Here is a 26102-nt window from a genome sequence, read left to right as displayed (position 1 = left end):
GACCTTTAAAAAAAAATCTAGATTTTTGTGATCTACGGACACCTCCTCTCGACTATCTTTTTACTCGTGGACTTTTTTGACATGCTGGAAAAAACGTCCTGACTTACCTGATGCCCCGAGTACCTACGGCTGGAATAACGAGCCGCTACGATATATCTAAGGACTCTTACGGACTCGCTACGGACAATCTCCGAGTTTGAATCAAGGGGAAAACTCGGGAGGCTTTGTGAGTAACTCGGAAAAGTGGAACAGGGGCTTTACTCTTCGATGTTCTATGTTAGCTAGGTCACAGCTGACAGAACTGTATCAGTTCCAAGGAAATTCTCAGCCAATTCTTAAATGTTTTTTTTAAAGATTCTGAATTTAAATCAGAGTCGACGTGTTTAATCAATACCAACCCCATTCATTTGTTTCAGATTTGTATTCTGAGTGGGGAAGTTGTGCCCAGCGAGATGAAATTCTGCTGCTAATGTTTTTGTAATCTTTCTAGCAATGCTTTAAGTATCAACATCAATTCTGTGTGATTAATCTAGCATTGTTTCATGCAGATACAACAGACCCAATGTCATCTTGTGCTGTTTCAGCTTACCTTAAATCAAATGTGATTCAACCTTAAATCAAATGTGATTCAACTACCTATGAATCAAATGATTGCTCCTTTTTGGCAGTAGACTACAGGCAAGGTTCTCGATTCCCCTTCGCTTTTACCCACAGTAAGGGAGTCGAAAACCAGAGGACATAGGTTTAAGATGGGGGGGAAGATTCACTTTACACCTTGCCCTTAGAATTTGGCGATACAGTGTGTAAACGCGGCCATTGGCCCACTGAATCTACACTGACCAGCGATCCCCCTGCACAGGTACACTGACGATATCCTCCACTAGGGACAATTTTACAATTTTGCCAAAGCCAATTAACCTACAAACCTGTACGTCTTTGGAGTGTGGGAAGGAACTGGAGAAAACGCAGTCGGTCACAGGGAGAACGCACAAACTCTGCACTGACACCACCCGTAGTCAGGATCCAACCCGGATCTCTGGTGCTGTGCGGCAGTAACTCTACCGCTGTGCCGCCCATTTTATTAGGAACCTGAGGGGAAGCTTTTTTTATACAAAGGGTGGTAAGTGTATGGAACAAGCAGCCGGAGGAGGTAGTTGAGGCAGGTACTATTGCAATGTTTAAGAGACATTTGGCTAGGTACATGGATAGGTTAGGTTTCGGAGGATAGGGGCCAAGCACAGGCAGGTGGGCCTAGTACAGATGGGGCATGTTGGTCGGCGTAGGTGTTGGGCCACAGGGCCTGTTTCTAAGAAACATTTAGATAGGTGGTAGGATAGGTGTAGAGGGATATGGGCTAAACACAGGCAGGTGGGACTAGTGTTGATGGGGCATGTTGGTTGGCGTGGGCGAGTTGGGCTGAAGGGCCTATTTCCACGCTGTACGACTCTATGACTCCATGCGATAGAGTGGGACGTTGCAGCATTAAAATGATGAATTACTTTCTCTCCATAGATGCCAAGGGTCTCAGTAACCCAGCCAAGATCAAGCGCATGCGGTTCCAGGTACAAGTCAGCTTGGAGGACTATATCAATGACAGACAATATGACTCCCGAGGGCGATTTGGAGAGTTGCTGCTATTGCTGCCCACTCTACAGAGTATCACCTGGCAAATGATCGAGCAGATCCAGTTTGTCAAACTCTTTGGAATGGCTAAAATTGACAACCTGCTTCAAGAGATGCTTCTGGGAGGTGAGAATCAATGCTAAACCCAACACATCATGAGGATAATCCCAATGCAACAGATTACAAAACTCAAGCTAAATTAATATTCTCTTTCGAACAATGTTTAATCCAGAGCTTCAAGACACAGAGTGCTGGAATAGCTCAGTGGGTCGGGTAGGAGAACATGGATAGGAGGCGTTTCAGATTGGGATCGTCCTTCTGAAGTCAGAACTGGTCTGAAGTCTTCCAGTCTGAAGAAGGGTCCCGACTGGATACATCACTTATCCATGTTCTCCAGAGATGCCTGCTGACTTGCAATCCAGCTTTTTGTGTCTTCTGTTGTAAACCCACCACCTGTGTTTTCTTGTTACGACTTCTTTAATCCAGAGCTATTTGCAACCATTTCGGTGAAACAGATTTTAAACAGGTTTCAGTGTTTAACACAAACAGTGGAAGCAACGAGACAAAAGAGACTGCAGATGCTGGAATCTTGAGCAGGCAACAAAACGATGGGGAAACTCGGCTGTCAGGCAGCATCTGAGGAGGAAAATGGACAGAGGACATTTTGGATCAGGACTCTTCTTCATGATTGGAGTGGAGGGGGAGATAGCTGGTAGAAGGAGATGACGTGTGAAAGATTGCACAAAGACCCCAACTGGAATCATCATCTGTCTGTTCCTTACACAGACGCTGCCTGACCATCTGAGTGCCTCCGGCACTTTGTGTTCTGCTCAGAGAATCCATGGGTTGTTTTCTACTTGGTTCTGGAGATACCTCACTATCTCATTTACAGCCTGCAAGTTAACACTGCTTTTCTGTACTTTTGACCAAAGATTATATGTAGATATAGATATAGCTCCTCTATAATCTTTGCTTTTGACAGTTTTGTTGAAGTTCTGTATCCAAATAACTTTTTAATCAAATAAAAGGCTGCCCTTTAATAAAACAACCCTGAATACTGGGACTGCATGGTGGCGAAATGACAGGGTTGCTGCCGACCAGCATCAGAAACCTGGGTTTGATTCTGACCTTGGGTGCTGTCTGTACGGAGTTTGCATGTTCTCCACGTGACCATGTGGGCTTTATCCCTGATTACTGGGACTGCATGGTGGCGCAATTTCTCCCACATTCCAAAGACATGCAGATTTGTAGATTAATCTGCTTCTGTGATTGTCCCGAGCATGTAGGATAGAACTAACGTGAACGGGTGATCGATGGTGGGCGTGGACTCGGTAGGCCGAAGCAAGGGATCGTAGAGCAGCGGTCTATGATCTTTGGGCCGAAGGGCCTGTTTTCATGCTGTATCTCTAAGCTAAGTTAATTTGTGGAAGCTACCCTTCTTGGCCTCTCTTCCCAGATTCATTTGCATTCTTTGTTCTTCAGGTACAGCAAATGAGACACCACATACACACCACTCACTACATCCTCACCTGGTCCAGGAACATCTAGCAAGTAACGTAATAGTAACCAGCACAATGCCGGCCCCTGTGCACAATGGGCAGATCTGTGAGTATTAACCCATGTCCTCCAATCACTCATCACTCATGGCAAAAAATGTGGCTTTTATTGTCATTGATTACCTGTTTTAATGCCACGTTGTCCTGCTTTTAATTGTGACAAGACACTTACAAATAGAAAAAAGTAAATCCTCATCTTGTGCTAATATCTTTATTGATATTGCCAAATATGTAGCATTTGCAGTAAGTCCACCAGCAGCTAAATCGATCAGATTTGTACCTCTCATTAATGGGAGAACCACCATTCCATGCCTCATGATAGTTATACTCAGGTTTTAGCTGAACTCAGATTTGAGCTGAATTCAGATTTTAGCCATAGTCATATTTTAGCTGAATTCGGATTTTAGCTGAATTCACATTTTAACTGAATTCAGATTTTAGCATAACTCAGAAGTTAGCTGTCACCATGCCACCATGTATGTGGCTTGTTTGAGGTTTTGGTTTCTGACATTGGACTCTCTCTCGTTGCCTATGTAAGGGGGCTAATGTCCTGCCCTTGATTCTCATTTACACAGGAAGAGCAGGAGGAATGTACGGATGGGACCATTCATATTTATTCCCAATGTTTTTAGCTGGGTTCATTTTAATTACTGTGACTTTTTTTAAGTACGTCCTCTCATTCTCAGTTTTTCCTCTGAAAACTTAATAATAAGTGACTCCATTTACACCTCACGCTGCCTCGGCAAGGCCAGCAGCATAATCAAGGACGAGTCGCACCCTAGCCACTCCCTCTTCTCCCCTCTCCCATCAGGCAAAAGGTATAGAAGTATGAAAACGCACACCACCAGATTCGGGGACAGTTTCTTCCCAGCTGTTATCAGGCAACTGAATCATCCTACCACAACCAGAGAGCAGTGCTGAACTACTATCTACCTCTTTGATGACCCTTGGACTATCCTTGATCGGACTTTGCTGGCTTCACCTTGCACTAAATGTTGTTCCCTTATCATGTATCTATACACTGTAAATGCATCCTTTGTAATCATGTATTGTCTTTCTGCTGACTGGTTAGCAGGCAGCAAAAGCTTTTCACTGTACAAGTGACAATAAACTAAACTGAATTGAAATATTTTTCTTTCTTTTATTTGCATATCACAGCGACACCGGAAACACCTTTGCCATCTCCTCCCGGAGGTTCAGCTTCAGAGCCGTACAAACTGGTATCAGGTTCTCTCCCATCAGTATCAAAACCACCAGTGCCCATCCCGAAACAGGAAATTATTTAACATCGCGCCTGCACTGGTGGGAAACATCGAAAGGCAAAATTAAGAAATAAATAACTCTGTAGATTTTCTACACCAAGAGGACTGCTCGATGAGAATGTTATTTCAATGAGGACAATGTTCTATTTTTACTCGACGAAGCAATTAAATCCAACATTAAGCAAAGGTAGATGTTTAACTGGCTGTCAGATAAATATTGTATCCCTGTGTATTCAAAAGACTAATGTGGAAACATTGGCTCGATTCATTCAATTATTTAGGATTCCACATGTGTATTGCCAACTATTTCTTGCTTCTTAAGGGTTGATTTTAACTCTGTCCACCAAGTGGATAAAGTGGAGCAGACTTTCGATGAATTATAAATTTAAATAATATTATTAATGGCATAGTGTTCACCCCAAGTTCCTAATGTTCCAGCCATACCTAGGCTGACCTAGAACAGTGCTGGATTAGTGTTCATTTGAAGGCAGATGAGGGCATCATATTCAGAGATCATGGACTGAATGCTAATTTAACTGACAACTTAAGAAGTGCAACGGGCAGTGAGGTAGCTTGGATGAGACAGGTTTCAAAATTGAACCTCTTTGGTGCAGCAGTAGATTTGATGCCTCACAGTGCCAGAGACCCGGGTTCGATCCTGACTACAGGTGCTGTCTGTACGCAGTTTGCACATTCTCCCCGTGACCGCGTGGGCTTTCTCCGGGTGCTCCGGTTTCTTCCCACAGTCCAAAGACATACAGGTTTGTAGGTAAATTGGCTTCTGTAAGTTGTCCCTAGTGTGTGGGCTAGAGCTAGTGCACGGGTGATGGATGCTCAGCTTGGACTCGGTGAGATGAAGGGCCTGTTTCCATGCTGTAGCTGTGAACTAAACTAAACCCTCTTACACTTTGCCAACCCAGCTCAGTGTCCATACCTTCAATTATCACCAACCCTGAATCATTTCCCCAGACCCGTCTCTTGCTGGTCTCAGCTGTCAGCTCAGTCCTCATTTCCACTGGTCTTTGGTGTTCCACCAGCCTAACCTGCTGATGGAGCACCCCTCCACATTCATCGAACCCCGTATAACATCTCCTGCGCTCCACCCACAGTCCAGGTTAAAATCATCCTTTTACTTTTACAATTGAACGTGATTGTACAACTTCAAGTTGTAGTGTTGTATGTGGTAAGCAAGATGCCTAGAACTTGAACTAAAAACAGCAACAATGCTGGAAATACTCAACAGGCCAAGCAACGTCTGTGAAGAGAGAAATATTGTTGACATTCCAAATCGATGAGTTTTCATCAGAACAAAAAGAAGGAAAAGTCGGGAACAAACGATTTACATGTTGGAGAAAAGGGGGAGAAATAGAGAAAACATTGGTTATTATTGTCACATTCACCAAGATGCAGTGAAAAGCTTTTGTTTGCCTGCTGTCCATTTCAATGAGATAATAATGTACATCCTATACAATCAAGTCAATCACAAGTAAATGTGTACACATAGACATAGACACACGCATACATACACATGCACATTTACATATACACCTACGCAAACACAAACACATACACCTGCACATATACATATACTGTACATACACAAACACATACACAAACGTACACATATACACATACACCAACTGTATTCTTTGGTGGAGAGCAAGAGAGAGGCTGAATGACAAAAGTGGTGATAGAGATGGCTGGTGCAGACATGGTAATACCCACTCATCTCTCTGGAGGTGATGTAAAAGAGAGAGATGAACAGAAAACGGAGGATACAAAACACTCCTGAAACTGTGACACACCAATCAATACAGCTCGGAAATCAGAAATTAGAGAATGTTCCTATTTATCTGTCATCGATACAGATGAACTGCAATTTCCAGTCGGTGATTAACAAGCCGTTGTTTTCTAAGTGTTTTTTCATTCTGATGAAAAGTCAACTTGGAATGTTCACTGTCATTCTCTCTCACAGATGCTGGCATCCTGCCAAGTACTTCCAGAAATGTTTGTTTTTGTTATACAGATACAGGTCCACCACTGATTATCCAGCACCCTTGGTTCCAGAGCTTTTTACCATGTTATCCGTTTTGCCGGGCCAAAAGAGGTCACTGCCTGCGGGGGGGGGGGGGGGAGACACAGATGACGGCCAACAAAGTCGGCCTCGGAAGTGGGATATGGGAACGGATTTGACCGCTCCGGCCGGGCCGGAGTTCCAGAGCGCCGGCCCCAGCGGGCAAATTCGACCCATCGATCGGCACGGAAGTCTCACCCGGCCGAGGTGCCATATCTTCGGGGGGTCTTCCGGGTGGGGATTTCAAGTGCGCTCTCGTGATTTTATCCGGATTAAAGGAGGTGCCGAACCACTAGCTTGCTGGACAATCAGTGGTGTATCTGCAGTTTCATTTCTCAACACTCTTAAGAAATCAAATGTGATCAGTCACCACAATCAGGATGTGAACTGGGTTTTGACGTGGACCCACGATGAATTAGCAAGGTTTTGGTTCTGAATGGGGTTTTTTTTCTCTTTAGTGGAGAACCTCCTTCTCTGAATGTTTATCAAATCTAATATTTATGCTTTTATAATATTCCGAGATGTTGTATGATTCCACTACTTTTCTTTTCTTCATGTGCCATATTTTTAGATTGCCCTTCAGAGTATTTCTGTAAGTCAAATCTGAGTAGGTGTACATATCAGAAAATGGATCTCATGAGAATTATTTAATAGATTTAAAGTATTTGAAGAAGAATTTATTTTTGCTGGCTACGGTAATGATAATTACATCAAAAATGTTTAATGTAAACTCCATTTTATTAAAACAAGGAATAGCTCACTTCCATGGGCATAACATGATGCCAAAATGTGTATAATGTACACAACGTGAGCAATTTGGCACTCACATCCCTGTTATATCAGCTGGACTTAACTGAACAACCAGCCAAGTGCTAACAACTTGACTTGTCTTAAAACACGCGCTTCATCATGGTCTAACTGCAAAGCATTTATAACAGATTGCTAAAGGGATCACACATGCACCAAATACTGTAGAAAAAAGACTATTGCCCAATGCCTCCAAGAGTATAACAATGACTAACCTACAGATGTACTTCAGAACCCCAATTCCAACTTTGGAATGTCCTGTCTTTGCAGAAAGTCCCCAACAGCTGTTAGCATTTATTTCCCTTTTCATGTTATTTTGAGGGAATCTTTACCAAGGCACTCAAATACCCAATAATTGTTCCAAAATTAGCTTCATAGTTCAAGTAGGTTTTCTATAGATGCAAGGTTTGCTGCTGTGCAAATGAATATTAAGTGGACTTTATGCCTCAGTAGGGTGGCATGGTGGTGCAGTGGTAGAGCTGCTGCCTTACAGCGCTAAAGTCCCGGGTTCGATGCTGACCCCGGGTGCTGACTGTGTGGAGTTTGCACGTTCTCGCTGTGACCACGTGGGTTATGTCCTGGTGCTCCTGCTTCCACTCACAACGCAAAGGCAAGTGGGTTTGTAGGCTAATTGGCCTCTGTAAAGTTGCCCTTTGTAGAGAGAGAATGCAGAAGTGGGATAACATAGAACTAGTGTGGACGGGTGATCAATGGTGGGCATGGACTCAGTGGGCCAAGGAGCCTGTTTCCATGCTGCATCTCTAAAAACTAAAAGCAATATAAATCCATATAATCCTTTCTGAGCAAATGCAATTTTTTTTTAATGCCCATAAATATATTTTTAGAGAAATATGAGAAGCCTCGTAACACATCCTCCAGCAAGTTTATCATTTGGATCTGTGTACATTGATCTCGTAAGCCAGCATAGATTTGTATAACAGAGTGGACTGTCTCTGCCAACTTGGCTTCATCTACTGTAAAAGTCATTCAATTCAGGGTGCACTACCTCAGGTATATTTCACTTAAAATAGACCCACATAATTCACATTAAGCATATTTTCGCCTTACAATTTTTAAACAAGAATTGTTTATTTCAATCTATTAATAATGACCCAGTGACAATGTGTTCATATTTTAATTTCAGTTTGTTGGGATGTATCAATTAAAATATATTCTGTCTTTATTAGTGCTATAAATCGTAACATTTCACACAAGTTCTTTGTTTTATCTGAGGCCAGAATTATAAATGTCCAAATATTGTTATTTTACTGATTAAAAGCCAGCAAATGTTATTTTTGATATGATTGTCCAGCCAAATATCCCTGTAAATTCCTTCATCTATAATCAAACTTTCTGTGCTCTAACATATTTATTGCATACCGTTTTTATACCAAAGTGTTTTATTTAACCCTTTTCTGAAGTCCTCAAATGCACTTGAAGTTACATGCCCAATGTAACATGTCCTTGCTTCTTCCAGAATAATATCTGACCTTTATTAATAAACAGAAGACATATCCCAGTGTGAAAAAACTTCACTGGATTGTAAAGAGCATGCTTAAATACATAGATAATTCGGTACTAATGAATAGAGCATTTAAAGCATTCTCCATGTTAATTCCTGCAACACCGATCAGTTTCTCAAAGATTCGTGAGGTCATTTGGATTGGTTTTACCTATCTCGAACGGGTACTGAAAGTTTTTAAAGCAATCTTACTACAATGCAGATGCAGGGAACTGCAGATGCTGAAATCATGAGCAAAACAAAAAGTACTGGAAGAAGGATCCCGACTCGAAATGCTGACCCACTGAGATCATCCATCACTTTGTGTTTTACCACAACACGTTCTATGCATTGATGGTCCAGTGTGGATTTGACGCAGCATTTAAAATATTATTTCAAGAGCTAGACAATCTGATGAGATGTTGTCATGGGAGTGGCTTTGGTACATTGAGTAAATGCTGTCAAATACGTTTGATTACAGAAGTGTTGGAGTGTGTTGGATCTAGGATTCAGGACAAACTTGGCACACTCAAAATCAATTATTTTCACAGATTCTTAAAATTCACATTAATGCTAAGCCTCGAACATTTTATCCTAAATCCACAGCAAACAAAGCAAATAACTGCCAGGTGCCTTCTGTCTAAGCAATCAATAGATGCCAACAGAACCATGCGCAGCCATATAGTCTGGCACGCACTCCGTGCCATGATACGCCGCTCAATAACATCTTCAGAAACGTTTTTAACTCAATGCACTTTGTCATACTGAGGAGAGATGTTCTCCTATTCATGACTTGAAGGAGGTTCTCGACCCGAAACGTCACCCATTCCTTCTCTCCAAAGATGCTGCCTGTCCCGCTGAGTTACTCCAGCTTTTGGTTTCTATCTCCTATTGATGACTATTAGATGACGAGTGATTCAGTTCAGTCTACCCAATCAGATAGAGAAACAATGAACTGCAGATGGATCGCAAACCGAAACGTCACCTATCCATGACCTCTATAGATGCTGCCTGACCCGCTGAGCTACTCCAGCACTTTGGGTCTTTGTCGCATCCGATCAGATACCATAATTCTTCATGTATTTACTGCCAACTTAAGTTACCTCAGGATTTCTCAGTTTTCAAAACTTTTCTCAAGGGCAAGAGTTTGCCAACACTTAAGCAAAAGTAATAAGTTTAAATATGTGAATCTATTTAGTTTTGTCTTTCGATGTACTTTTGTTTTGCATCTGAGTTGGGTGGAAATGCTTCTTTTTAACATCTCTGATGCAAATACGATGCATGTATTACACGATTCAATTCTGTTATCAAGGGTTGATATCCCAACATGTTTAGTGACATCGATTTTGGCCTTTATCTATTTGTAATGCACATGCCAATAGCTAATCATTACCAGGCAACATTTTGCACTTCCTATTTTCGACTATCTTAGTACTTTCAGCAACTGGAAGTTTTTGAATGGTCAAAACTGCCAGTGGCTCTAAAATGTTTGAAAGAAAATAGACCTTCATCTACCTGTGTTCAGGTAGCATACGTTTGTATATAACAAATGCAACCAATATTATTGATAATTACTTTATTGTAATATGGAAGTAATTTTTAATGTAACTATGATCTTATTTTCATAAACAATGTTGATGATTGCTGACAATTATGACAATGATATTTCTTTAGCATAATTACTTTTTACAATTTGATGTTCTTGCGGATTTCATTTTATAAGGTATTATTTCACTGGTAAATCCGTGCAAATGACAATGTTGCGCTACGTTTTTGATGAAACCTGCCTCATTGCTGACTACTGTAATTATTAATGTATTGTTGCCATTTCTTTTAATCTATGTAAAAAGAGAAATAATAAATAAGATATTTTCTATGTTTTTAACTGTTTCTTGACTGTTTGTATCATTTTGGCATAAGTACTGTGTTTGGTTTAGAGATGCAGTGTGGAAACAGGCCCTTCGGCCCACAGAGTCCGTGCTGACCAGCGATCACCCCTTACATTAACACTATGCTGCACACTAGGGACAATTTATAATTTTTACCAAAGCCTATTTACCTACAAACCTCTTTGCGTTGGAGTGTAAGAGAAAAGCAGAGCATCCAGAGGAAGCCCAGGCAGTCTCCGGGAGAACGTGCAAACTCCACACGGACAGCACCCGTAGTCAGGATCGAACCCGGGTCTCTGGTGCTGTAAGGCAGCAATTCTACCGCTGCTCCACCATGTCGACAATGTTTAGCAACTGCAATAAATGTAGAAAGTGATGATGATTTACATCAAGTTAATCGTCATGCATAAAGAAAGCAGATTAATTAACATATAGAAAAGGGTTAGAGGAATATGGGTCAAATGCGGGCAGGTGGGACTGGTGTAAATGGGGCATCTTGGTCAGTGTGGGCAAGTTGGGCTGAAAGGCCTGTTTCCCTGCTGCATTACTAATATAAGGGCGGCAGTGTGGTACAGATGGTTGAGGCGCTGCCTCCCAGCGCCAGAGACCTGGGATCGATCCTGACCTTGGGTGCTGTCTATGCGGAGTTTGCACGTTCTCCCTGAGACCAAATGGGTTTCCTCTGGATGCTCCGGTTTCCTCCCACATCCCGAAGTCATGCAGGTTTGTAGGTTAATTGACTTCCGTAAAATTGCCCCTAGCGTGTGTAGGATATGAAATTGGGTTAACATAGAACGAGTAACGGATGATCGGTGTGGACTCGGTGGGGCGAAGAGTCTGCTTCCAAGCTGTATCTCTGCACTCAACTAAACTAAACTAATGTATGATGAGGAAGATCTAGGAGTCTCCAAGTGTGATATGCCCAACTCATGCAAAGCAGCAATCTTTGTTATAGTACCTGCCTCAACTATCTCCGCTGGAACCTGGCTCCATCTGCACATCACCCTCGGTGTGAATAAGTTGAACCTCAGGTTCCTATTAAAGCATTCCCCTCTTACAGTAAACCTATGACCTCTGGTTCTTGATACCCCTACCCTGTGTAAAGGACTCTGTGTATCCACCTAATCGATCCCCCTCTTGATCATACACACCTCTATAAGATCACCCCTCATTCTCCTGAGCACCAAGAATAAAGTCCTAGCCTGCTCAACTTCTCCCTATAGCTCAGGCCCTTCAGTCCTGGCAATATTCTCGTAACTTCGTGTTTAGTTAGTCCAAGTGGTACAAATAACCTATCATAACATTCCCATTGAAGATAGACACAAAATATGGAGCAACTTAGCGGGACAGGCAGCATCTCTGGATAGAAGGAATGGGTGACGTTTCGGGTTGAGACCCTTCTTCACCCATTCCTTCTCTCCAGAGATGCTGCCTGTCCCACTGAGTTACTCCAGCATTTTGTGTCTATCTTTGGTGTAAACCAGCATCTGCAGTTCCTTCCTGCACATAAGATTCCCATTGATGTATACATATAGCATTAAACAGATTAATAAGTGACCAAGTTCGATATTGTGGGTTTGTTGAAGCCCTATCATGCTTGATTAACTTAATTTAAATTGAATGGAGGTTTGATCAAGGAAAATTGGTTTATATTGTATATTTGGATGTTGAAAATACATTAGTTGTGATATCTTTTGATAGATATTACAGCATCATCAATGCGTGTAAGATTAAAGGTGAAATGGTAGCATGGATATTAAATTCACTGAGGAATAAAAAACAAAGAGAACTTGGGGAAAACTATGTTTATTTCAGCTGGAGTGAATTGTACCATGGTGTAGGCCGAGGGTTATTGTAAAGACCAAGGGTTATTGTTAACACTGTGTGCATTCCAAAAACGTACAGGTTTGCAGGTTCATTGACGTCAGTAAAAATTGTAAATTGCCCCAGTGTGTTGGATAATACTAGTGTACGGGGATCGCAGGTCAGCGTGGAGTCGGTGGGCCAAAGGGCCTGTTTCCGGCCCTGTATCTTTACTCTAAATTAAACTGGACTGTGGCTTTTAATGACTTGCAGTTGCCTACACTGGGCATAAGTTCAGAATTGCCGATGAAGATTCAAAAGTGTAGTGAACAGTGAGGAAATAATGACAGATTTGGAGGACAGCGAGATTGGTGAAATGGGAAGACATATACCACTTGGAAATGTCTTGGCATCATGTTCGGCACAGACCTGGAGGGCCAAAGGGCCTGTACCTGGGCTGTACAGTTCTATGTTCTAAAGGGCCTGTCCCACTTGGCCGTCATTTGCGCGTAATTTACCCGACATCATTTACGTGTCACAACGCACGATGGGCGCATCATGACACGCACGTGATGCGCGCTTGGTTCGTGATGACATAGGCAGTGACACGCGGCACACACAGCGTCGCAGGATTTTGTGATGTACAAAATCTTCGCACGCCATCTGCGTGACACGCAAATGACAGCCAAGTGGGACAGGCCCTTAAGTTACAAAGATCCCATTCAGTAAATTGTGTAACATTCCCACAAAAAAAACACTTGGAGCGGCAATATCATAAATAGTACATTCCGCCATTGAAAAGTCATGGACAATTACAAAGTGCTTAGAGCACTTTTCTAACAAGAGTTCTTGTGTATTTGTTAGCCAGAAAATTTAATTGCTGTTAATTGAATAACCTGGAATAAAAAACTGGCATTAATTAATGTGGTTTAATAATTTTAATTGAGAAATAATTTACTTTCCGTCTGCCATGTACCTGGCAAAGACACAACATACCCCTCAATCGAGTACTTTCTCCAAGTCTGATTTAAAGAAGTCGAGCAAAACATAAAGACAGAAAAGCTTCACGTCATCAATTGGCTCCAGTAAAAATTGTAAATTGTCCCTAGCGAGTAGAATAGTGTTAAGCCCCTGTCCTACTTAGGAGATCTAAACTGCAACCTCTGGTGACCTTGCCCCGCCACCCAAGGTTTCCATGAGGTCACCGGAGGTTTTGGTCACTCTCCCTAATGGTCGAAAGTGGTTTCCGTGTGGTCGAGGATTCATCTAGGTTGCTGCTATTTTTCATCATGATTAAAACGGGCCTCGACTAAGAATAGGTTGCCGTTTTAAAAATCGATCATTTTTTAGTCGCAGGTCTAGTCGAAGCCGGTTTTCTTCATAGTCAAGGAAGGTTTTCAACATATGCGTGGGAAATGGTAGGAGGTTGCAGATCACCTCGACCTTGATTTTTTGTGGGTGGCGGGCAAGGTCACCAGAGGTTGCTGTTTAGGTCTCCTAAGTGGGACAGGGGGTTTAGTGTACAGGTGATCACTGGTCGGTGCGGACTCGGTGGGCCGAAAGGCCTGTTTCCACACTGTATCTCTCAAGTCTTTAGACTTCAATAATGGTCTTGCAGTATGGATCACCATCCATTATTGATCGTGTTATCATACTGCCATTTAAACACATTTGTTTAAAATGGAAAGAGCTGGAAAGATTGAAGATCCATTCCACCGGATTATTGATTGGGTGGTGATGAGAAATTTCGAACTCATAGAACATCGACCATCAAACAGTACAGCATAGGAATTGTCCCTAATGTCCATGTCCGACTATGATAACCAAGTTAAACTCATCTCCTCTGACTGCACGTGATCTACTTCCCACCATTTACTGCATATCTCCGCGCCCAACTAAAAGCCTCTTTAACACCACTATCGTAACTACCTCCACCACCACCCCTGGCAGCACGTTCCAGGCACCCACCGCTCTCTGTGTAAAAAAACCTGACCCGCTCATCTCCTTTAAACTACACCCTCTCACCTTAAAGCTATGCCCTCTGATTTTTCACATTTCCACTCTGGGAAAAAAAGTTTTGACTGTCTACCTTAACTAATTTTATATCATTCCACAAGGTCTCGCCTCAACCTCTGATGTCTTAGAGAAAGCAATCCAAGTCAGTCCACCTGTAATTTGAAGCCAGGATCATATGATCATAAGGGGTGGCATGGTGGCGCAGCAGTAGTGTTACTGCCTTACAGCGCCAGAGACCCGGGTTCGATTCTGACTACGGGGGCTTATCTGTACGGAGTTTGTCCGTTCTCCCCATGACCTGCGTGGGATTTCTCCGGGATCTCTGGTTTCCTCCCACACTCCAAAGAAGCACAGGTTTATAAGCTAAGCAGCTTGGTAAAGTTGTAAATTGTCCCGAGTTTGTGTGTAGAATGGTGTTAGTATGTGCGGATCGCTGGTCACCGCAGACTCGGTAAGCCAAACACTCGGTTTCTACGCTGTGTCTCTAAACTAAACTAAAGTACGATAATTCTTTCAGCATGGTTTTACTTTGCTCTTTATAATATCTTACAAGGTATTGGCATATGACCAGGCTGGGATATGAAATATCATACTCCTGATAACTGATGCAGTTGTCTTATCTTTAAAACTTGCAGAAAAAAGGCAATGACCCAACTGACGTGGTTCGAACGAAGTATCTGTTGTAATAAATGCCTCATCGGCAGGAATGGTGGAGCCACTGTTTATGACATGATTACCCAATTAAGTTTATTTTTTCACAATGTTGCCAGTAAACGTGGCTATCTACAATGTCAGAAAAGTTATTAATTTGTCTTTCACTTTATTTACATCCGTTTATTTGGATAAAACGGGTGCTCTTTTTAAAATCAAATCAAACAAAAGCAGTTCAGGAGAATCACTTTCAACGTAAGTTCCGTGCAGTGAAAGGCCAGCGCTGTTTAACCTACATTGACGATACAAAACCACCTCTCTCTCTCTCCGAACATTTCCATCAGTGTCCAGATAAAATGAATGATTAACTTGCAGAAGAAACATTTTCTTTTCATGTTGATCCTTTTCCAGTTATGAAAAACTTGTTATTTTTGCATAATTATTTTTACGAAATTTGATAGAATGAAATGCGAGTGGCCCATTAGGGGCACAATAAGGGCGGCACGGTGGCGCAGCTGGTAGAGATGCTGCCTGGCAGCGCCAGAGACACAGGTTCGATCCAGACCTCCGGTGCTGTTTGTCAAGAGTTTGCACGTTCACCCTGTGACCACGCGGGCATCCTCCGGGTGATCCGGTTCCCTCCCACATCCCAAAGGTTTGTTGGTTGATTGTTCCCTGTGAATTGCCCCAAGTGTGCAAGGAATGAATGAGAAAGTGGGGCAACATAGAACCAGTGCGAACACACAGAACTGCCATCACACGCATCAGAGAAGGTTCACCAGACTGATTCCTGGGATGTCAGGACTTTCATATGAAGAAAGACTGGATAGACTCGGCTTGTACTTGCTAGAATTTAGAAGATTGAGGGGGGATCTTATAGAAACTTACAAAATTCTTAAGGGGTTGGACAGGCTAGATGCAGGAAGATTGTTCCCGATGTTAGGGAAGTCCAGAACAAGGGGTCACGGTTTAAGGATAAGGGGGAAATCTTTTAGGACCGAGATGAGAAAAACATTTTTCACGCAGAATTCTTTGCCACAGAAGGTAGTTGAGGCCAATTCATTGGCTATATTTAAGAGGGAGTTAGATGTGGCCCTTTTGGCTAAAGGGATCAGGGGGTATGGAGAGAAGGCAGGTACAGGATACTGAGTTGGATGATCAGCCATGATCATATCGAATGGCGGTGCAGGCTCGAAGGGCCGAATGGCCTACTCCTGCACCTATTTTCTATGTTTCTATGCATAGGTGCTGTCTGCACGGAGTCTGTTCATTCTCCCTGTGACCGTGTGGGTTTCCTCCAGGTGCTCTGGTTTCCTCCCCTACTCCAAAGACGTACAGGTTTGTAGGTTAATTGGCTTGGGTGGAATTGTAAAATTATCCCTAGTGTGTAGGAGAGTGGCCGTGTACAGGGATCGCTGGTCGGCGCGGACTAGATGGGCTGAAGGGTTTGTTTTCACACTGTATCTCTGAATTAAACTAAACTGCATAGATTGCTGAAATAACAGTGGATGAGCCCTGATATTGTAGGTTGGAACTGGCAGTTCATTATGGAACCTGCAGGCACTTGTCATCAACTTTATCCGGACTTGACTGCAGATTTGGGATCTCCGTAGATAGCTGTGTCACAGCACGATCTTGTGGAAAATTCCCAGTATTCCAATGAGGAGCCACATCCAAATCCTTGTCCTGGAAACAGTGCCTCCATTCATCTGAGTGGCAGGGAATGGAGAAAGTGAAGGAATAGGTAGATTTATTGAATTAGTTGCATTTAGCTGAAGGCTTTCCATTGACAGTTCGAGTTATTTTAAGTATTTTTGTGTTTTTTTAATCCTTATTTAGACAGAATGGGGTTTGATTTTGGCTGCAAAATTGTTGGTAGTTTTGAGGACAGTGGTGATTAGACTTTAGAGATACAGTGCGGAAACAGGCCCTTCGGCCCATCGAGTTCACACCGTCCCGTATTCCCTGCACACTTGTACTATCCTACACACGCTAGGGATAATTTACAATTATACCAAGCCATTTAACCTACAAACCTGTTTGTCTTTGGAGTGTGGGAGGATACCCAGGCACCCGGGGAAAACACACGCAGGTGAGGGGGAGAATGTACAAACTCCATACAGACAGACTCGTAGTCAGGAACGAACCGAGGTCTCTGGCCCTTTAAAGCTGCAACTTTACCACTGCACCATCGGGCTGTCCTGTTAGCCTACAAAGCTGTACATCTTTGGAGTTCATAAGTTCATATGTTCATAAGTTGTAGGTGTAGACTTAGGCCATTTGGCCCATCAAGCCTACTCCGCCATTCAATAATGGTTGATGTATCTTTCCATCTCAACCACATTCTCCCGCCTTTGCCCCGTAACCCCCGACACCCTCAATAATCAAGAAGATGTCAACCTCCGCCTTAAAAATGACTTGGCCTCCATCTGTACCAATGAATTCCACAGATTCTGACTAAAGAGTATAGGAGAAAACCAGAGTACCTGGAGAAAACCCATGCGGTCACAGAGAGAGAACGTTTCAACTCCGTACAGACAGCACACATGCACGTGATGGCCTTTCTGTGCGATAGACTCCACCACAGACAGAGCCTTGCTGATGAGGATTAATGGGTTTGGTCAGGAAGATGAAACCAGTGTATCCGCATAATTCCACACTGAACTTTAGTTTTCATTTTAGAGATACAACATGGAAACAGGGCTTTAGCCTCACCGAGTCCACACTAACCAGCGATCACACATTCACACCAGGTCTCTGTTACCCCACTTTCTCGTCCACTCCTCACACACGAGGTGCAATTTTCACTGCAATCCTGCTTGTCTTTGGGATTTGGGAGGAAACCATGTCAATTACTAACTTCTAATGGAATAAGTTCATAAGACATAGAGACGGGATTACTCCGCCATTCGATCACGGCTGACCTCACCTTCCTCCATTCTCCTTCCTTCTCCCCATAACATTTGACACCCACACTCATCAAGAATCTGTTCATCTCCCCTTTGAAAAGGCTTGGCCTCCACAGCCGGCTGTGGCAATTAATTCCACAGATTCATCACCCTCTGACTAAAGAAACTCCTCCTCATCTTTCTAAAGGTACGTCCTTTTATTTTGAGGCTATGGCCTCGTCCGAGACTCTCCCACTAGTGGCAACATCCTCTCCACATCCACTCCATCCAGGCCTTTCACTGTTGGTGAGTTTCAATGAGGGCCCCCTCATCATTCAAAACGGCAGCAAGTACAGGCCCCCAAGCTATCAAACGCTTCATATGGGTCCTGACTCACAGCCGACACATTATGTGTGGGAGGAAAGTTTCTAAAACACCTCAGTCAGCCGCTTGATTTCCAAACACTCAGGAGCTCTGTTTACTCCTTTTGTACAACTATTTTTGGAAGATTGATAACCATAGTTTGATTACATGTAATAGATCAGATATTATGCAAAGGCAGTATTATCCAACCTAATAGTAAACTCATAAACTAAACAGTGGTCTGTTGCACAAGGCTTCTCTCAGCCCTAATAAATCCACCAACCCACAATTAATAGCTCTTGCACTTGGCTCACATCCATAGGGTGTGGGGAAGTTGGGGCTGCCGAGAATTTCAGCATGACCACGGTACATGAATCTTGTTAATTAGTTTAATTTTAACATTCTGCAGTGGGAAAAGATCATGTGCGCCTAGCTATTTACTAACTGATTTTCTTTCACCGATGGACTCTTGCATTTATTAGAATGAAATGATTGATTGATTGAATAATTGATTGATTTATCAATTGATCAAATAAAAGATGCAGCATGGAAACAGGGGTCTGAAGGAGGGTCCTGACCCAAAACACTGGAGTCTTCTTCTTGCATATGGCGTGCACAGCCTAAAGTTGTAGGTCAACTTGGTGTACGGTAACTCAAATCTCATTGCACCAATTGGTGCATGTGGCAATAAATGTAACTTGAACTTGAATTTGAACTTTCTATTTGATCTTGTTTGTGACGTTGGGTTGATTGCATTAATCCAAACAGGGTGGACCATGTGAAGGTTGCAATCTCCCACCCCCAACACTGGAGTGACTCAGTGGGTCAGTCAGCATCTCTGGGGAACATAGACAGGCAATGTTTGGGGTTGGGAACTTTCAGGTGTTGAAAAGCCATGTCAAGGCACAAGGAACTATAGATGCTGGTTTACAAAAAAAAAGATGCATAGTACTGGAGTAACTCGGAAGATCAGTCAACATCTCTGGAGAATATGGATAGGTGACAATTCGAGTAAGTACAATTATACAGTCTGAAGAAGGATTGTGGCCCGAAACATCACCTATTCATGTTCTCCAGAGATGCTGCCGGATCCACTGAGTTATTCCAGCACTTTGTCTTTTTTTCATATGGAAACAGGCCCTTCAGTCCACCCAGTCCACACTGATCATCCATGATACATTCACACTAGTTCTATGTTATCCAGCTTTTGCTGCCGTTCCCTACCCAATAGGGACAATTTTACAGAGGCCTATTAACCGACAAACCTGCATGTCTTTAGGATGTGGGAGGAAACTGCAGCATCAAGAGGAAACCCACGTGGTCGTGGGGAAAACGTGCAAACTCCACCCTGGCAGAACCTGGATGTCTGATGCTGTGAGGCAGCAACTCTAATGCTGTCTGTTATGTCTGTAGTACAACCCTTTATGGTGGGTCAGTGACGCAGCAGTAGAGTTGCTGCCTTACAGCGCCAGACACCCAGGTTCGATCCTGACTATGGATGCTGTCTGTACGGAGTTTGTACGTTCCCCCATGTGACCACGTAGGTTTCCAGTTTCTTCCCACACTCCAAAGACGTGCAGGCTTGAAGGTTAATTGACTTGGGTAAATTGTCCCTAGTGTGTGAACGGGTGATCGCTGGTCGGCGTGGCCTCGGTGGGCCAAAGGGCCCACTATGTTTCCATGTTATATCTCTAAACAAAACTCTCTTTCTAGGATTCAATCTACTGCAAGCTCCAAAGCAAGCATTTCCTTCCTAATATAAGGAGGCCAAAGCTGTAAGCATCATTCACCCAAGCCCCATATAAATGCAAAACAACTTCTTTACTCAGAAGCTCCATATTTTATATTATAGCTGCCTATAATTGGCTACAATCTGTTTGCTTTTCTCACTGTTGCCGTAACTGTACGTTAACTTCTAAATTCCAATATTTACTGACCCAAAACAGTGGAGTATCTCAGTGGGTCAGGCAGCATCTCTGGAGAAAAGCAATAGGTGACGTTTTGGGTCAGAACCCTTCTTCAGACTCTTAAAAGAGGTTTTTTTTTTTAATCCAGAGAGGGTTGAAGGTCATCCGGGGGGTCCAAGAGGAGGCGGAGTGTTGGAGATGGGAGATGGGGTCATCGAGTCGGGCACCTTACATCTCTAATGAGATATTATCTTTCCCACAGAAGTGGGCACATAGAACATGGAACAGTAAAGAACAAGAACAGGCCCTTCAGCCTGCTATGTCCATGCTAAACATGATGCCAAGTTAAACTAATCTCTGCTTACATGTCATCCAGATCACTCCATTCATTGACTATCCATTTGACTATGTAAAAGCTTCTCCAATGCCACTTTTGCATGTGCCTTCCTCATCATCTCTGGTGCTACAATCCACATTCGTTCCACTTGTTATTTTTAAGTTATAAACTTTGCCTTGAAGAGACAGTACACGTTGGCATATAAAATAGCCAGTTCAGCAATGTGGCATTTTCCTTCAGCTTATCTAAAGCTTTATGGTCCACTGGGTGTGGGTGGAATTTACAGCACCAATTACCCTTGACCCAGCCCTTCTTTATTTGATACAGTAAACCAAGATTATTATATTCCTCACAATCAAATATATATATATCTTTTTAGCTATCCAGGAAATGTTTTCATTAAATGAATCATTCAATTTTACTGGGTTTTTTTTGATCGGTGTGACATTTTGGAACAATCAGTGGATTTGCTTTAATCACTGAATCTAAATTGTCACAAGGAGTTGTTCTGATGTGGGTGATCTAGTCTATCCTTAGCTGCCTTGCGAATAGAGGGTCTGTTGTGAGATGTACATCCAATATATTAATTTCATAGTTCAATAGTATTTTGGTGACAGAAAACACTTTTTGAATGTCTTTTAAGAGTCATAGAGTCATAGAGTGATACAGCGTGGAAAGAGGCCCTTCGGCCCAACTTGCCCATACCGGTGACGGATGCACCACACATCTCTGTCCTCCAGTTCCTGTGGACTTCCGCCGCTGGAAGTGTAGAATTTTGGTGTGTGTGCTTTATCATCATTCCTTACAATGCTATGTACGACAGTGATCGCAACTTCTACTGAAGTGTGGATGGCTGTTGGCTCGCTAGAAGCTCATCCGCCCTTTGACAGGTCTTGTTTTTGGTCCTGCTGGGGGTCGACAGCCCCCTCCTCACCTGGCAAACCAGGTGGGGGAGATGGTTTAGTCGCAGACTATCCGATCATGGAGCAGGTACCACGGGATTACATGGTACCCGTGGCGGGTGGGAACTCCCCCCAACCTCACCTAAAAATGAGGTGTATCTCCACCAAAAACATTGAACTATAATTAGTGACAATGTTTTAAAGTTGGTGGCCTGTATTGTTAACATAACCATTATCACCCACTAACAGATTTATCACCAAGTGTAGGCTTGGCGATCATTTGGCCGAACACCTCCGCTCGGTCCGCAATAACCTATCTGATCTCCCGGTGGCTTAATACTTCAACTCCACCTCCCATTCCGAATCCGACCTTTCTGTCCTGGGCCTCCTCCATGGCCAAAGTGAGCACCACTGTAAATTAGAGCAGCAGCACCTCATATTCCACTTGGGCAGTTTGTACCCCCAGCAGCATGAACATAGACCTCCAATTTCCAGTAGCCCTTATTGTCTCCTCCCCTTCTCAGCTCTCCCTCTAGCCCTCTGGCTCCTCCTCTTCCATTCTTCTTCCTGCTCCCCCACCCTCACCCTACATCAGTCTGCAGAGGGTTTCGGCCCGAAACGTTGCCTATTTCCTTTGCTCCTTAGATGCTGCCGCACCCGCTGAGTTTCTCCAGCACAGACAGCACCTGTGGTTGGGATCGGACCCGGATCTCTGACGCTGTAAGGCAGCAACTCTACCGCTGCGCCACCGTGCACTTACACTGAAAACATTGCATTAACATAATTGAAATGATCGACATGTTAATTCTCTTAATATTTCCCCCCCCCCAAGTCATAAATGTTTAGTTTTTCCAAATAGTATAACATTACCCTTAAGATAACCCTTAAGCTGGGATCAAGGGAAGAACATCACGTCGCGGCCCGGTTTCCACCACACGCACAAGAAGCACAAGAAGCGACAAGAGAGACACCATTGTATGCAGATGCCGAGAAGTGTGTTCAGCTCTGGCCGAACAACTGCTAATCTTGTTTGTGGACTCGACAAGAAGAAGACCCTTAAGCTCTCCTACGAAGACTACACACCTAAAACATGAGCGTCAGCATTTAACTGATATAGCATTTCACCGATCTGGCTTTCTAAAGGGCCTGTCCCACGAGCATGCGACCGCATGCGGCAAGCGCGACCAAACCGGAAGCGGGGGCTGCGCGGAGGTCGAGTGATCCCGTACGAGTTGACCTGAAGTTCGAGCGAAGTCCGCGGGACGTTCACGCGTGATCTACGGCGTCAAGACGCTGCGTACGGCGTCAATGCGGCTGCGGGCCGGAAGGCCGTTGCCGCGCGGAATCTTTGGACAGTGTCAGTTTTTCGGAGCCCCGCGCGATGTCGGGGCCAGCTCCGCACAACTCCATACGGCTCCGGCGATCGAAGTGGGACCGGCCCCGCGAGGACGTACGGCTCAAGCGACCACGTTAGGTCGCGCTTGCCGCATGCAGTCGCATGCTGGTGGGACAGGCCCTTTAGTATCTTAGCTTTCAGAGAGGCAAAGGTGTGTTGTGGATCAATCGACGAATCCTATGTTTACTTGGGAAAGGTGCCAGTCACTGAAGGAACTATTAACATTCGAAATGTAATGAAGAGAAATAGAAAAACAAACTGTGAGGCAAATTGAAAGTGAAAGAGTATATCACAGCAGATTAAAAAAAAGTAATAAGGAAATCATTGTATTTAAAAATTATCTTGAAACTGGTTATTGATGAAAGGAGTTTACATGTGGATACAAAAATATGATCTTGTTCAGTCAATCTATTCCAGTAAAAAAAAAGTTTCTGGAATTCTAGAATAAAAATATAAAATATAGGAATAACTCAGCAGGACGGAAAATAGTTGAGAGTGAATGTAGTAATGTCTCCGGTCAATGACCTTCCGTTCAAGCTCTGTTTCAGTGACATGTAATAAAAAGGACCTGCAGGTACTAGTTTGTAACACAGATAGACACAAAATGCTGGAGTAACTCAGCAAGTCAGGCTGCATCTCTAGAGAAAATGAATAGGTGACATTTCAGGGCCACCAACAGATGATCTCAGGCAGGGAGGTTCTCTGATAGTGGTTCAGGACAGTGTGATTCCAAGAGGGATGCATCGTTGCGCCCGTGGAACTGGTTAACCAATTTTTAGTGGCGAATGGGAGCAAGTGGGGTGAAGAGGGAGGGGCGGGAGGAGAGGAGTGTTTGTATCAGTTACTTAAAATTATAGAATTCAACATTCATACCACTGGGTTGTAAGCGACTGTTAGTGGTCTTATCTTGCTTCCAGTTTCTCCCCCCTCATTCCCCCCCCCCCCCCCCCCCCCCCACCCCCCACTACAATCAGTCTGAGGAAGGGTCCTGACCCAAAACCCTATATATTTTTCACCAGAGATGCTGCCAGACCCGCTAAGTTTCTCCAGCATTTTTGTCTACCTTTGATTTTCAGCATCTGCAGTTCCTTCTTAAATATACTGTTTCAGTGATATTAGTTGAGGGATTAACTTATTCCTGGAGATAGGGAGGATGATCCTGCTCTTTGTCAGTGCCATGGGAACTATATGCAAGGGCAGATGAGGTCCCAGTTTAAAGTCTCCTTTGAAGATCTCCTTGGGCACGATATTCTCATTCCTAGATTTAGTAATATGGTTCAGTTTAGTGAACTAGCACAGAGACAGGCCTTTCGGCCCACCGAGTCCGCACCGACCAGCGATCTCCATACACTAACACACATTACACACCAAGGACAATTTTCAATTTTTACCGAAGCCAATTTATCGAAGCTACAAACCTGCACGTCATTAGAATGTGGGAGGAAAACCGGAGCACCCGGAGAAAACCCACACGGTCACGGGAGGAACGTACAAACTCCGTACAGACAGCATCCGTAGGCAGGGCCAAACCCGGGTTTCTGGTGCTGTAAGGCTGTAAGGGAGCAACTCTACCACTGCACCCCCGTGCCACTATAATAAAGCCCGCGGGCAAATGTGTCAGGAATGATGCATTCAAAGAAAGAGAGAAAGTAAGCCATTTTATATGAAAGTCGTTTAGTTTGTAGTTTTTAGAGTGGAAACAGGCCCTTCAGCCCACCGAGTCTGTGCCGACCAAAGATCCCCCACACACTCGTTCTACCATACACACTAGGGACAATTTACAGAAGCCAATTAACCTACAACCTCCCATCTTTGGGGTGCGGGAGGAAACCGGAGCATCCAGGGAAAACCCGTGCAGGTCACGAGGAGAACGTACAAACTCCGTACAGACAGCACCCGTAGTCAGGACCGAACCCGGGTCTCTGATGCTGTAAGGCAGCAACTCTACCCATGTGCCACGTAAATACTGAGAAGTGAAACACAAAGTGGTGGGCACTTCATAGCTGTGGTTACTCAAAACATTTCAAATAATCAAAAGATGTCTGAAGAAGGGTTTCGGCCCGAAACGTTGCCTATCTCCTTCGCTCCATAGATGCTGCTGCACCAGCTGAGTTTCTCCAGCACTTTTGTGTACCTTCAAATAATCAAAATCTGCCAAAGGCAACAGGTTTGGTCAAATAAATATTGAATAAGGTCACCTGAGCTGACGTTCCTTTTACTCAATCTTGAAGGAGTGGCCGCAGAGATCAGTACAAATATATGTGTCCCGAACAGTCATTGCCTTAGGATACAGTCTGAAGCTTGGGTCAGCTTCACAAGGGGGTACATACATGCATTTTATTCCCCCACCATCAACAGTGGGAACATTTCCACCGTTAAAAAAAATCAACTGCTGTCTTGTAACGACTTGCATTGTTTAGAAAGTGATCATGAGATGAGTGCAGTCAGCTTGCTCCACCTGGTGGAGAAACAAGGGTGTGTAGGGAGTAACTTCAGACACAAACTGGAAGGAACTGCAGATGCTGGTTTACACCGAAGATAGACACAAAGTGCTGGAGTAACTCAGTGGGACAGGCAGCATCTCTGGAGTGAAGGAATGGATGACGTTTCCTGTAAGCCTGCGCTTGGTCTCGTCGGTCAGTGATCATTTCGCTGAACACCTCTGCTCAGAAGGCTTGGCGATTGTTTTGCTGAACACCCCCGCTCAGTCTGCCTAGGCCTACCTGAACTCCCGGTTGCGAAACACTTTAACCCTCCCTTCCCATTCCCATACTGACCTTTCTGTCCTGGGCCTCCTCCACTGTCAGAGTGAGGCCCAGCGCAAATTGGAGGAGCAGCACCTCACATTTCGCTTGGGCAGTTTACAACCCAGTGGTATGAATATTGATTTCTTGAAGTTCAAGTAACCCTTGCTTTCCCCCTCTCTCCATCCCGCCCGCATCCTAGTCCTCCAACTAGTTCCATTGTCCTCCAGATTAATTTTACAGATTTATACCTCGTTGCCACTTTCCCATCAGCTAACAATGAACAATTCTACATTTCATTCATCGTCTGCTTTGATCTATCGTTTTCACACCTTACCCTTCGATATCTCTTGTCTCCCTCTCCCCATGACTCTCAGTCTGAA

The 26102-nt window shown here is 43.7% G+C and overlaps 1 protein-coding gene across 2 annotated transcripts in view; it reads left to right on the top strand.

Moving 5' to 3' along the window:
* Positions 1–9095, top strand: part of hnf4a (hepatocyte nuclear factor 4, alpha) — a 47732-nt gene extending 38637 nt beyond the window's left edge. Inside the window, exons 8-10 of one of the 2 annotated variants that reach the window (XM_055652531.1) lie at positions 1513–1749; positions 3106–3228; positions 4338–9095. In XM_055652531.1, coding sequence (XP_055508506.1) covers positions 1513–1749; positions 3106–3228; positions 4338–4465 — 488 coding nt within the window. In that variant the 3' untranslated portion in view covers positions 4466–9095. The other variant, XM_055652532.1, reaches the window with a different exon arrangement.
* The last annotated feature ends 17007 nt before the right edge of the window (positions 9096–26102 follow it).

This window comes from Leucoraja erinacea, chromosome 21, assembly GCF_028641065.1.
Source record: "Leucoraja erinacea ecotype New England chromosome 21, Leri_hhj_1, whole genome shotgun sequence".
Classification (NCBI taxonomy): Eukaryota; Metazoa; Chordata; class Chondrichthyes; order Rajiformes; family Rajidae; genus Leucoraja; species Leucoraja erinaceus.
Note: the sequence above shows the minus strand (reverse complement) of the source record. Positions and strands in the feature narration are given on the sequence as shown.